This window comes from Chiloscyllium plagiosum, unplaced genomic scaffold, assembly GCF_037043375.1.
Source record: "Chiloscyllium plagiosum isolate Xiang-an unplaced genomic scaffold, Cpla_swu_hap1 HiC_scaffold_24, whole genome shotgun sequence".
Taxonomy (NCBI): Eukaryota; Metazoa; Chordata; class Chondrichthyes; order Orectolobiformes; family Hemiscylliidae; genus Chiloscyllium; species Chiloscyllium plagiosum.
This window is the reverse complement of record NW_028270162.1, coordinates 14461183-14475676: the sequence shown is the minus strand read 5'-3', so window position 1 is coordinate 14475676 and position 14494 is coordinate 14461183. Positions and strand designations below refer to the sequence as shown.

The 14494-nt window shown below is 42.1% G+C and overlaps 1 protein-coding gene across 2 annotated transcripts in view; it reads left to right on the top strand.

The window, feature by feature from the left end:
* The window catches only part of asphd2 (aspartate beta-hydroxylase domain containing 2), a 52939-nt gene extending 38871 nt beyond the window's left edge, over positions 1 to 14068 (top strand). For both annotated transcript variants that reach the window (XM_043715473.2, XM_087999911.1), the window contains exons 3-4: positions 2247 to 2360; positions 5562 to 14068. In XM_043715473.2, coding sequence (XP_043571408.1) covers positions 2247 to 2360; positions 5562 to 5671 — 224 coding nt within the window. In that variant the 3' untranslated portion in view covers positions 5672 to 14068. The remainder of the gene's footprint in view (positions 1 to 2246; positions 2361 to 5561) is intronic.
* The last annotated feature ends 426 nt before the right edge of the window (positions 14069 to 14494 follow it).

Sequence of the window (14494 nt, the reverse complement as noted above, 5' to 3'; positions counted from 1 at the left end):
CACCCTTCAAACCTTTCATATTCATGGACTTGTCTGTGTGTCTTTTAAACATTGTAATTTGTTCAGATACACCCCTTTCGAGGGAAGTTAATTCCACACTCTGTTAAAATAAAAATTACCCTTCAATTTCTTCCTTAAATCTCTCTTCTCTCACCTTAAAAAATATGCCCCATGTCTTTATAACTCAAACCTTCCATACCTGGCAACGTTCTGGTAAATCTATTCTGATTCCTATCTAGCTTAATACTATCCTTCCAATAACAAGTTGACCAGAACTGGACACAGTACTCCAGAAGAGGCCTCACCAACATCCTGTACAACCTTGACATGACTTCCCAACTCCTATACTCAAGGACTGAGCAATGAAGGCAAGCATGCTAAATGCCTTTTTAACTGCCTGAACCCCTAGGTCCTTCTGATCTGCAAAACTACCCAAAGCCTTACCATTAATTAAATAAATCCAGTCCCTGTTGTACCAAAATGCAACGCTTCGCATTTGCAGTAAACACATAAGTAATAGTCAAATTTATTTGACTACTTTTTAAAGTTAACTTTACAGGGTCAACTATTACATGGCTACTACTTGAGTGGCTGAAATTCAGGCCTTTCGAAATCCATGCCTATCAAAATTCATACCATATCATTGGCAGAAGCTCAATTGATCTCTAAATGAATGAAAAGAAAACGGTAATTCTGAAAACACTGAGCAAAGCACAACAACCAGCAGACTGGAAGGCCGAAGCAGAGCGCGACAGACTGCACGCTGACTCATAAATGTTGATCTGTTAGCTGTGAAGAATTAGGTCAACTTTTACACTAGATATATGGAAAATTCAGATTTTTGGCCGAAAATAGGGGGTCGACCTTTGCATGAGATCAACTATTACTTGAATATGTATGTGGCTTGGAGGTGCAGGTTTTCGACTGGGGTGGACAACGTTAAAAATCGCACAACACTTGGTTATAGTCCAACAGGCTTATTTGGAAGCACTAGCTTTCGGAGCGCCACTCCTCCTTCAGGTGGTTGTGACGAATAAGATCATGATCACAGAATTTATAGTTAAAAGAGTCCAGTGTCATAAAGATGTGATTCATCAGGTGGATGAAGGAGCAGTGCACCGAAAGCTAGTGCTTTCAAATAAATCTGTTGGACTATAACCTGGTGTTGTGTGATTTCTAACTCTGTACACCGTAGTCCAACACCAGCACCTCTAAATCATAGTTTGTACAGCCTAGTCCAACATCGGCACCTCCAAATCATAGTTTGGGTCTGGCTGAATTGGAAGTTTGTTTCTGTCTCAATGTTTGTAAAGTTCCTGTTTTAGAACATGGATAGGTAATTTAGCCCTTTAAGCTTGTTGACGTTGCTTCCGTGGAACGAGGAGTGAGTGCAAGCCACATATTTTGTGAGATTTGTGAAATATGTCAGTGCATGTGCTTCCTGTAAAGCAACCAGCTTACAATCGATCAGAATTAAAAACAGAAGAATTCCACATGACAGCACTGATGAGATTACAAGAGCCTGGACACATTCTATTTTACGGCCCTATTTATAATAATGATGGTATTTTGTTCAGGAAACACATTTGCTGCTTGAAGGCTGAATTGTAGTGTGACTTGCATCAAAAAATGTATATATGGGCTGATAAGGTTCAAGTGCAAAATGATTATATTCAACAAAATGGGTGGCAAAACACCATTATGTGGTCCATTGAAGGAGTGATCTGTGATGCTGAACTTTGGTGCATGTACTTCCTGTAAAGCAACCAGCTTACAATCAATCAGAATTAAAACAGAAGAATCCACATGACAGCACTGATGAGATTACAAGAGCCTGGACACAGAATAGTAATATTGGAATAGTTTGACTCTTCTTTAGAAGTCGTACTAGACTTGAAACATTAACTGTTTCTCTCTTCACAGAACTGCCAGACCTGTTGAGTTTCTTCACTATTCTGTTTTCATTTTAGTAATATCATTATTGGTGCCAGTGGTAATATGGGCATTTTTATGACACTCAATTTTTTAAGCTATTTGATTAGCAAATCATATTTTAACTACATTGCTCTCCATTTCACCAGAAATTTATTTTTCTAGACTAAATCCAGAAAGAGTCTCTTCCGTATTCGAGTCCGTATTCTGGTCATCACCTGTTCAGAATGATGCCTTTTCATGCTTGATCCTATTTTACTTTCCGCAATCTATACTACAATATTGATTGTCACTGCGGCCTTCTGTTGTTGCAGGTTTGAAGGTTCCCAGCAATTGTGAATTGGTTGTAGGAGGAGAGCCACAATGCTGGGCAGAAGGGCGCTGTTTGCTGTTTGATGATTCCTTCTTACACACAGCATTCCATGGAGGCAAGTATAACTGTTAATTGCCAGTGATTCTTTTAAATTCACATCCTTAAATTTTCATTGTGGTGTTCAAATGCTTCTCTGGCCTTGCTGCTACCTGTCACTGAAATCCCCTCCAGTTCTAGCTTTCCTCCTTTTAAAGACATCAAGGGGTATGGGGGAGAAAGCGGGAATATAGCATTGAGATACAGGATCAGCATTGAATGGCAGAGCAGGCATGAGGGACTGAATGCCGAGTCCTGCTCGTGATTTTTATATTTCTCCAACCATCTAAGAATTCTTCATCCCTATAATTCTGGCTCTTAATTATTTGAAGGTTGGGACTTCTTGTCTTGACTTAAAAATGTGTTGCTGGAAAGCGCAGCAGGTCAGGCAGCATCAAAGAAGAAAGAGGATCGACGTTTTGGGCATAAGCCCTTCTTCAGGAATGAGGAGGGTGTGCCAAGCAGGCTAAGATAAATGGTAGGGAGGAGGGACTTGGGGAGGGGCATTGGGAATGCGATAGGCGGAAGGAGGTTAAGGTGAGGGTGATAGGCCAGAGAGGGGGTGGGGGCGGAGAGGTCATGAAGAAGATTGCAGGTCAAGAAGGCGGTGCTGAGTCTGAGGGTTGGGACTGAGAAAAGGTGGGGGGAGGGGAAATGAGGAAGCTGGAGAAATCTGCATTCATCCCTTGTGGTTGGAGGGTTCCTAGGCGGAAGATGAGGCGCTCTTCCTCCAGGTGTCGTGTTGCCATGGTCTGGCGATGGAGGAGGCCAAGGACCTGCATGTCCTTGGCGGAATGGGAGGGGGAGTTAAAGTGTTCAACCACGGGACGGTTGGATTGGTTGGTGCGGGTGTCCCAGAGGTTTTCTCTGAAACGTTCTGCAAGTAGGCGGCCTGTCTCCCCAATATAGAGGCGGCCACATTGGATGCAGTAAATGGTGTTTGTGGAAGTGCAGGTGAATTTCTGATGGATATTGAAGGATCCCTTGGGGCCTTGGAAGTGAGGGGAGAGGTGTGGGTGCAAGTTTTGCATTTTTTGCGGTTGCAGGGGAAGGTGCCGGAAGTGGAGGTTGGATTGGTGGGGGGTGTGGATCTGACAAGGGAGTCGCGGAGGGAGTGGTCTTTCTGGAATGCTGATAGGGGTGGGGAGGGAAATATATCCTTGGTGGTGGGGTCTGTTTGGAGATGGCGGAAATGACGAAGGATGATCCGATGTATCTGGAGGTTGGTGGGGTGGGAGGTGAGGACTAGTGGGGTTCTGTCCTGGTGGCGATTGGAGGGGTGGGGTTCAAGGGCGGAGGAGCAGGAAGTGGAGGAGATGCGGTGGAGAGAATCGTCAACCACGTCTGAGGGGAAATTGCGGTCTTTGAAGGAGGAGGCCATCTGGGTTGTTCGGTATTGGAATTGGTCCCCCTGGGAGCAGATGCGGCAAAGGCGAAGGAATTGGGAATATGGGATGGCGTTTTTACAGGGGGCAGGGTGGGAAGAGGAGTAATCTAGGTAGCTGTGGGAGTCAGTCGGTTTATGGTATACATCCGTGTTGAGTCGGTCATCCGAGATAGAGATGGAGAGGTCTAGGAAGGGGAGGGAGGTGTCTGAGACGGTCCAGGTAAATTTGAGGTCGGGGTGGGCGTTCCGGAAAGACCACTCCCTCCGTGACTCCCTTGTCAGATCCACACCCCCCCACCAATCCAACCTCTACTCCCGGCACCTTCCCCACAACTGCAAAAAATGCAAAACTTGCGTCCACACCTCCCCCCTCACTTCCCTCCAAGGCCCCAAGGGATCCTTCAATATACATCAGAAATTCACCTGCACCTTCACACACACCATTTACTGCATCCGCTGCACCTGATGTGGCCTCCTATACATTGGGGAGACAGGCCGCCTACTTGCGGAACGTTTCAGAGAACACCTATGGGACACTCGCACCAATCAACCCAACCGCCCCGTGGCTCAACACTTTTTAACTCCCCCTCCCTTTCCGCCAAGGACATGCAGGTCCTTGGCCTCCTCCATCGCCAGACCATGGCAACACGACGTCTGGAGGAAGAGCGACTCATCTTCCGCCTAGGATACCTCCAACCACAAGGGATGAATGCAGATTTCTCCAGCTACCTCATTTCCCCTCCCCTCACCTTTTCTCAGTCCCAACCCTCAGACTCAGCACCGCCTTCTTGACCTGCAATCTTCTTCATGACCTCTCCGCCCCCACCCCCTCTCCGGCCTATCACCCTCACCTTAACCTCCTTCCACCTATCGCATTCCCAACTCCCCACCCCCAAGTCCCTCCTCCCTACCTTTTAACTTAGCCCGCTTGGCACACCCTCCTCATTCCTGAAGAAGGGCATATGCCCGAAACGTTGATTCTCCTTTGATGCTGCCTGACCTGCTGCGCTTTTCCAGCAACACACTTTTAAGCTCTGATCCCCAGCATCTGCAGTCCTCACTTTCTCCTACTTCTTGTCTTGACCCCAAGTTCTCGAATTCCTGCCCTTAAATTTTTGATTAGATTCCCTACAGGCCCTTCAGCCCAACAAGTCCACACCAACCCTCCAAAGAGCAACCCACCCAGGCCCATTCCTCTACATTGACTCCTGACTAATGCACCTTACTCTATGGGCAATTTAGTAGGCCAATTCACCTAACCTGCACATCTTTGGACTGTGGGAGGAAACCAGAGCACCCAGAGGAAACCCATGCAAACACTGAGTGAATGTGTAAACTCCACACAGACAGTTGCCCGAGGCAGGAATTGAACCCGGGTCCCTGGCGCTGTGAGGCAGCAGTGTTAACTGCTGAGCCACCGTGCCGTCCCCTTTGTCTCTCTTTACCTTTCCTCCTTTAAGCACTACTTCTTTCATCAAGCTTTTGTTCATTTATTGATAGTATTTCCTCCTATGGTTTGTTGTCGAATTTTCTGTGATAATACTATGGTGAAGTGCTTTAGTACATGTTACTGTGCTGGATAGCATACTTTGCTTTTGTAGTTTTGGTCTAATTCTAGCACACCCTTTTAGTGAATGTGTTTTGGCTGTTTGACCCTGCAGGGCATTGCAGTTGAGCCTAGCCTTTCCTATTTGCGTACCTGTGCACTCTTTGTCCCTTACTCTATCTTATTTAAGTGGTTTTCTTGATGGTGTAATCAGGAAGGCTGTTGTACAAAGGGAGAAGTATTTTTCTTTGATGAGCCTATTACTAACTTTTGGTTTATGATTGCAGGTCCAAGTGAAGAAGGTCCCCGAGTGGTATTCATGATTGATTTGTGGCACCCTAACGTTGCTGCTACTGAACGGCAGGCTTTAGATTTCATCTTTTCTCCAGGCCGCTGACTCCTTTTGATCCTCTTTTATTTTATTTCCGGAGTGACCGATCTCAGAACGAGTGAAATTACCGGAACGAGGGCTCTTGGATCATCAGATGTGCTGTCCAACTTTCATCAAAAAGGAATAAGTGGACACACTAAGGAAAATATAAGCTTTATTTGCTGAAAATGCACGCAATGCCGTGTTAATGGTTACATGGAGAAAAGAGTCCAAGATTTATTTATTTATCTATTGCTTCTGATTTTTTAAAATAGAATAGGTCAGTCTCCGCTTCCCTTCCACCTCACCGGGTAGTGGGATGACCATTGCTGTTTACCTGATTTTTCTTTAGCTGTGCTACAGTCAGTGAGATGATTTTTCTGTCATATGCCTTGGGCTGTAAAATTTTCCATTTGAAGCCATCTCTTCTGCGAGAGCTAGTGCAGTTGAGACACTGTGAAAGTTTTCTAGACCACCTCATCTGGTAATCAAAATTCATATTTTTGAGGGGGGGTGGTGGGGTGGGTTGGCGATTATTGGGAGAAATGCAGTAGAGTTCCTAGAATTTTCCAAAGGAGTACCTGGAATCAGGTGTCCACGTGCAGGTGACTGGAGCTGTATCTCTATGAGCATGTTTTTATAAAAATATGTTCCGCCTGGAGAAAGTTTCAGGATCAGATTGATTTTTTTCACCGGTTGCTTATTGACTCACTTGTGTATTTCAGCGGTTTTAATGTACTTTGCAGTGGAATCAAAATCAAATTTCACTTAAGATATGTTCGCTTAAAGGGAATTGTTTTTTAGGAAAAAAAAGGAAATGAATAGGATAAAAGGCAAGTAATAAACACAATCTGCTCTGTTGTCATCAGGGAAAAATGAGACAATGGCTTGGCCATACAGAGCATATCAGAGATAAGGAAAAAGACTGACATTGGAAAGCTATGCTATGATTATTATTTTTGGAATGCAAATTCTACATAATAAATAAGGTATATCTCACAGTCCCATATAATGGGAATGAATGGGAAATTATTTGATCCATTGGATATCCATATAATGGGAGTGAATGAGAAGTTATCTTCGCTGGATTTCACTATAAACAGGTTTACATTTATTTTTAATCTCATGGATCAATACAATAAAAAACTTTTACTTGAATCTGAAGGTATTTAACTTTGGGTCATTATTTTTAATTCTTTTATCAATGTACTTTGAGATTAAATCTGTGGAACTATATTTCATTCATTTTGTGTTCATCAAAGTGGCAGCTTGATGAACAAAACTTGAAGATTTTGTTTCCTTTTTATGCACAGTGTCTGAAGCACTTTTGGACTCAGGTGCAGCGTTGTGCAGCGCAGGATTAATTACAAGCTTCACAATGCTAGAATAATGCACATGAGCCCCACCCAGTTGCTTCCCTTCAATTCTTTTCCCCATTCTTCCTTAATGATTAAGTAAGTAGTTGTGATATGGTCTGTCCCAATTGATTCCAAATAAGGTTGTCCCATCAAATGTTAAGGAGTTCTGAAATTTTCACAGTTCAGTATTGTGGATTTGTGTTGACTGAGACAGACTGAATTGATCTTTTAGCACCTAAGCATCCAACAAAGAAAGAGAGGCTACCAACCTGCATAAGCTGTGTTCAAGCCTAGGTTCATTGTGCCATTGTGTACTTGATTTGTGTCTACTAAGATTGTAAATGTGGTATAGTGTCATTTATGTTTGTGCCACCTGTGGATTAGTGTTATGTGAATTTAATAGCACAATCCCACAGGCTTCAGTCAAACATCAGTACTCTTGTATGCAGTGTTATGCTTGCCTACTACTGTGAGTCTCCATTGGATGGACTATATTTTCATAGGCACGTTTACCTCTGGCCTGGTAATTTTGGTTGCACAGCCTGGCCACTAGTTTCCCTCAAATCTTGAGGGGAACTACTTTTATCGATGCACTTTACTATATGTAGCTAACGTGTGTTGCATGTATACATGTGGAGTTGTGCTGGTGCAAGATTTGGAGAAATAAACCACATGTTCTACTCTTGCTGAATTTCTTTTTTGTAAATTTATGCCTCCTTATTTATCCCAAAATTAATATGCCTCTGTCCCCCATTTACTCAGGGTAGAAATTTACACCTGTTAGTTTTGTGCAGGTTGGCAGAATATCTGCCTTTTCACTTACAAATCTCTGATCCAAACTGTTAAGCAACTCACATTATTAGGTTGTTTGCTAGAAAAGTGCCCTGTTTGTTTCAGTATGAGCATGCCCATCAATCTAAAGCCATATAATCTAAATCCAGCTGTCCGGAGCTATACCTACATTGGATTTAGTTAGTGCAATCCTCCCAGCTGTCCTTTATGAGCATGTTTCCTGCTGCTTATTTTCAATCATGCCACCCATTGATTCATTGCATAATATGGTTATAGAACATAGAACAGTACAGCGCAGAACAGGCCCTTCAGCCCTCGATGTTGCGCCAACCTGTGATCTAAGCCCATCCCCCTACATTATCCCACCATCATCCATATGCTTATCTACGGATTGTTTAAATGCCCCTAATGTGGCTGAGTTAACTACATTCGCAGGCAGAGCATTCCATGCCCTTGCCGCTTGCTGAGTAAAGAACCTGCCTCTGACATCTGTCTTAAATCTATCACCCCTCAATTTGTAGCTATGCCCTCTCGTACAAACTGATGTCATCATCCTAGGAAAAAGATTTTCGCTGTCTACCCTATCTAATCCTCTGATCATCTTGTATGTCTCTATCAAATCCCCTCTTAGCCTTCTTTTGTCCAGTGAGAACAGACCCAAGTTTCTCAGTCTTTCCAGTTATTTGAAGATTCAAGAGAAGTTCTCTAGTTCTTGCCAATTATTCTCATCCTTCAGAATTTCTTCAGTAAGCCTTATTAATTGATACTCCCTGGTTCAGTTCATAGTTTGTTAACCATTACTGAAGGGGATATTTTAATCCAAAAGAAACAAACTGTTTTGGATCAGATTTGGAGATTGCTGACAGTCCTAAAAGTCACAATCCTGATTTAAAACCACTTTAACTCTGGTTTTAAATGCAGCTGATAGATGTGTAGATCACCAAGCCATTCCAAGGAGGCAGATTGCCACATTAAACTGAATAATGAAGCTGTGAAACACAGACAATGTTGGAAAAGCAGCCTATTCCCCAGGATTCATAAAGTATGAACAGTTCATTTGTTTGTGAGATGTCTGTTGTATTCAAGGTTTTTACCTGAAGCATTAACATTTTGTTCACTTTCAAGCACTGAGGAATCTGCAGTGCCTTTTCATCATTTTTGTCTCCACATGAGACTTCTGAATTTGTGATTGGAGTTTTATATCTGAAGAATTAAACTTTTCTGCTGACAGTTAAAACAGTGGTCCTTATAGAATGTTCATACAAGGCTCCTCAACTTTTGGGAGAAGGATGGAATAATCTTTGAAATATTTCAATGTTCTCAGATGTATCAAAGCCAGCTAGTAGTCAATAGAAAATATGACTAAAACAGATGATTTGATGATAATCACATTACTAGTCATGCTGAACTTGTGTGCAATTAGCTGCCTAGATTTCGAGAAAGGGGATTGCGGGGCACGGTACTTGACATCATGAAAAAGGTAATCAGGAGTTCATGCTGACCTAACTTAAAATCATTGAATATCTTTAAATCTGAACTTTGTGAAGACATTACCTTTAATCTGTTCCTAAATAAGAAACTTACTAATTCTGCTATGCGCAACATTATTGCAGTTGTGGAGTTTGTTGTAATATCTGAGATATGCCAGAACATTTTGGTATGGTATATCAGGTGCCTGAATATTTGCCACGATCAAAAATAAAATAAATGTACAAAATTTGGAAAGACCTGTTTTACCGATAATGGTATACAGTACTCTAGCAGTCATACTGTTGCCACACAATGCACTGTGCCTAATGTTATCAGTTCCTCGTTTTTATGGTTTTTGTTTCAAGCCTCAAGATGTGTTAATAAATCTTTACCTCATGCCTTAAGAAAGATAAAGAATATAAGTATAGTCTATTTTTCTGATGTAGACAAAAGGGTTGAGGCCAGTGAATTTATAAATTGCAATTTGAAAGTACACTTGGTTAAGATGAATGGCATTTTAGGGGTAAGAAAGATGCAGCAAGTTTTAATTGTATTTTTGATTTGTTTTGAAGATATGACCTACACAGGATCTTGTTTCTTACTGTCATTATTTCTTGTTAATGCACAATGTGAATATGCACTGTTTCCTAAGTATATTAGATCAAAAGCAAATTTGCATTGGTTGAAATATTTCAGTGAAATAACAAACTGTCAATCAGTTTTTTTTTTATTTTCCTCTTTTTCTATTTTGTTGTCCTTTTAGGGTCTATTCAGGTTCCCAAGAAGCTAACTGATCTCATGGAAGGTGCTCCTCAGGACTACTAAGGAGCCAGTCACTTCAAAGAGGATAATTAACTCTCCATCTTGTGGGAAGGGCTCTGGCCTATAGTGAGCCTATGCAGCCTTCCCCCTACTACCAACCCTGAAATGATCTGACTGAAATTAGAATCTCAACTATGAAAACAAATGTTTTGCATTTAAATAGCACCTTTCAAAACTTCAGTTTGTCACAAAGCATTTTACAACCAACAACATTTTGAAGTTTATTCGCACGTTTGTTTAGAAATATTCAAATCCTATGAATAAAGTATACAAGGACATTAATTGACACTATGTAAAACTATGTACTGTTCAATTTCTTTTATACAAATGTGGCCCATGAAGGTGCCTCAGTATAGTTATGGATGTAAAAGCGGAAAATAGTCAGGAGGTTTGTCAGAACTTGTGGACTGAGAAACCAATAACATTTCAGGCTTACCAGAATTTACAATTACAGGTTATATTTGTAATGTGCATTTCATATCAGACATTGTCTGGTCCATACAACCCAATGGATTTTACAATTTCTCCCCAATGTAAAATGCAAGAAGGGTCTTGGACTGTGGTCCAAGTCTTTGTAATTGCTGCTGAGGCTTTAGTAATGCCTTAGCACTTTTGTCTCAGTCATAATTATGGACAGTGCTTGTGGGAGATGAACAGGTTTCAGGCAGATCCAAGAGCATCTTTGATTAAGTTGAAGTGTACTCGCTGTTCTAATGTAGGGCAATGCTGCAGTCAGTTTGTTCACAGCCAAGTCCCATAATGGGTCAACAATCAGATCATTCTTTTTAAGGCAGTTGAGGGATAAATATTATTATGAAATCTTTCTTGGTCAGTTAAAAAGGTTTGTAGGACCCCAGGGTTAACACTTTATCCACATGGTATCTTGCAACAATTCCTCGAGATTGTCTGTTCTGGAGTGTGACTTGAATCCACAGTCTTCTAATTCAGAGGTGACAGTGGTACTACTGAGCTAAGGCTGATAACAGATGACTTCCTGTGTACCCTAGCCCATCATAGTAACGTACTGGTAATAAGTCAAAGTTGTCCTATCTTTTTATATGCTGGTTGGAGTGGGCTGACACATGACCATTTTTCTCTCACTTGGGGGAGCCACTGAGTAAGTTTCACAAAGGCAAGGTTGCTACAACACTGGACAATTTCAGAGGAGAAAAAAATTCCAAAGTAATAAATTGATCATTTAAATGACTACTTAATAAAAATAACAATTTAATAAGTATAAAGCAACAAAACCAACAAAAACTTCTGTTGCCTTTTCAGTTAAAAACCAAAGCTAGAGAGACACTGACAAGGCTCCAAGTGCTGATCACCAGGGAAAGGGTTGGGGACTGGGACGTGGCAAAGGAGTTAATAGTATGCTTGTATTCGTTAAGATTGCATTTTTGGCCTTGTTGGAATTTGCATGAAAATTGGGATTCAAAAGTGTGGTGCTTTCTAGTGTACATCTTCGGCCCGTGCACACTGCCCTACCCACTGAGGTCCCACAGTTTGCCTTTAATTTACTCATCAAAGTATCCAATCTCCCACACCCAATGCACCAACCTGATGTTTACTCTATCCCAGTGATTCACCCAACACTTGTACCCCTCACCCAGGGGTGCTTGCCTGTTATTCTCCTTGCCTTCTGCCCTCCCAGTCACTGTCCTACAGACTCAGTTCAGCAGCCTTGGAGCATATTAAATCACTCACATTTTGTTGCTTCTCCATTCAGATTGGTTTCCTCTGGCATCTGAAGGAAGATAATGGTGTAGTAATGGGGCACCTGAGGCTAAGGTTTCTGGAATATGTGTTGATGGTGTGTGAGGAGATTTGAATGCAATTTTTGAAAACTGATAAACAAACTGATCTGATGGTGACCATTATCAACAGTCATTTAAAACTACACCTCATTCTTGAATGTCCTGTATGGACTATAATCTGCCACATTGCCATCAGGCTGTAGGCCAGAGCAGGTAATGTGGTTGACTTTTAATTATCCTCTGGGCAATTAGGGGTGGGTAATAAATACTGGTTTAGCCAATGATGCCCATATCCCATGAAAAGTAAAAAGAATAGAGAACTGGCTTCTAATTGGATGAGAAACTACTTTTAAAATTTCCCATGTTCACTTGCCTGTTTTCAACAACTCTTGTGTCTTCTCCTCACCCAGTCACATTACTGAAATGAGCGTAAGCAGTAATTGAACAAGGAAAGAATGACACAAATGTTAAAATATCAAGGCATTAGATTATATCTGCAGGTCTGTGGTGAATTAAGTCATTGGCCTGAGCTGTTGCCCAGATATCCCAGTTTTGCTGATACAATCTTGAGTTTTCATTGAATGTCCTGGGAATTTCCTAACTGTAAATCAAATGTCCCAGACTTCACCTTTTCCATTTTGTCAAATATAAACTGGCCCTCAAGAAAAGAAAGTCTGTGTGAAATATCCTTCTGTGTACAAGCATTACATTACACACAACAGATCTGCACCCCTTCCTACGCAGCCCTTGGCAAAAGGAGTTGCCCCCAGTATAGTGGTGACTTTTCCATTACTGATACCAGCTTTGAAGTGATCTGTCGAATAGGGTTTCCAACTTGAGCTGAATGGATTCAAGAGATATCAGGACCAGATCTCAATTGCCACTTCCCTCAAGTTCTGCTATGCGGTTGACCTGACAATTAAATTATTTATTTATCCTAAATAGAAACAGCTGGAGAAACTCTGGTCTTGCAACCTCTTTGGAGAGAAAAATTGATGATTCAGGTTCAGTGACCCTTCTTCAATCACTGATCCTCCCCCACTTTATTGTCAGACTATTGAGTACAGGAATTGGGAGATCATGTTGCAGCTGTACAGGACATTGGTTAGGCCATTGTTGGAATATTGCATGCAATTCTTGTCTCCTTTCTATTGGAAAGAAGTTGTGAAACTTGAAAATGTTCAGAAAATATTTACAAGGGTGTTGCCAGCGTCGGAGGATTTGAGCTATAGGGAGAGGCTGAATAGGCTAGGGCTGTTTCCCTGAGGCGTCGGAGGCTGAGGAGTGACCTTATAGAGGTTTATAAAATCATGAGCATGGATATGATAAATAGACAAAGCTTTTTCCCTGGGGTCGGGGAGTCCAGAACTAGAGGACATAGGTTTAGGGTGAGAGAGGAAAGGTATAAAAGAGACCTATGGGGCAACTTTTTCACGCAGAAAGTGGTATGTGTATGGAATGAGCTGCCTGAGGAAGTGGTGGAGGCTAGTACAATTGCAACATTTAAAAGGCATCTGGATGGGTATATGAATAGGAAGGGTTTGGAGAGATATGGGGCTAGGCATTGGCAGGTGGGACTAGATTGGGTTGGGATATCTGGTCTGCATGGACGAGTTGGTTCAAGGAGTCTGTTTTGTGCTGTACATCTCTATGACCTGTCGGGGCTTTTCAGTTTATCCCAGTTTTGACTTGCAAGCATCTGATCAGCCTTCACTGAGCACTCTCTGATTCGGGAGAAGTAGAAAACAAATTCACAAGATGACCGTGACTGGAAAAGTTCTATGCATCAATATTCTAAAGGCAAGACTCAGTGGTTAACACTGCTGCTTCACAGCGCCAAGGACCCAAGTTCGATTCCATCCTCTGATGACTGTATGGAGTTTGCACATTCTCCCCGCGTCTACATGGGTTTCCTCCCATAATCCAAAAATGTGCAGGTTTGATGAGTTGGCCACGCTACAATTTCCCATGGTGTTCAGGGATGTATATGTTACTTGCAATAGTCAGGCGTAAATGTAGAGTAATGGGGAATGGATTTGGGTGGGATACACTTCGGAGGGTCGGTGTGGACTTATTGGGTTGAAGGCCCTGTTTCCACACTGTTCGGATTCTATTTAAAGAATGGTTATAGTTGGTGTGACTCCCATGTGTTAATGGCTTAGCAGAACTTTATTAATGGGCTCACATTTATGACCAATTGTCTTATGGTCGAGAGTGTGGTGCTGGTATAGCACAACAGGTCAGGCAGCATCTGAGGAGCAGGAGAATTTTCATTTCAGGCCGGTGCTCTTCATCAGGCTCCGGTCTGAAACATCGATTCTCCTGCTCCTCGGATGCTGCCTGACCTGCTGTGGTTTTCCAGCAACACACTCTTGACTCTGATCTCCAGCATTTGCAGACCTCACTTTCTCCCAATTGTCTTATGGTACTAAAGCTGATCAGTTGCCAACAATAGGTTGATGCCTTTGAGGGGGGAAAGAAATTGCAATGTGAGCTGCTTTGTTGCAGTAAATAGAGTTGTAATTGAGTGCTCAGCCCTTGGGGTTCGGTCAAAGAAGTCGTGGAATTAATGAGCTTGCAATGGTAGAAATCTAATCACCACAGGGAAATTCAAGTTTTTTGCAAAGTTAGGAAAGTGTTAAATATAGGAA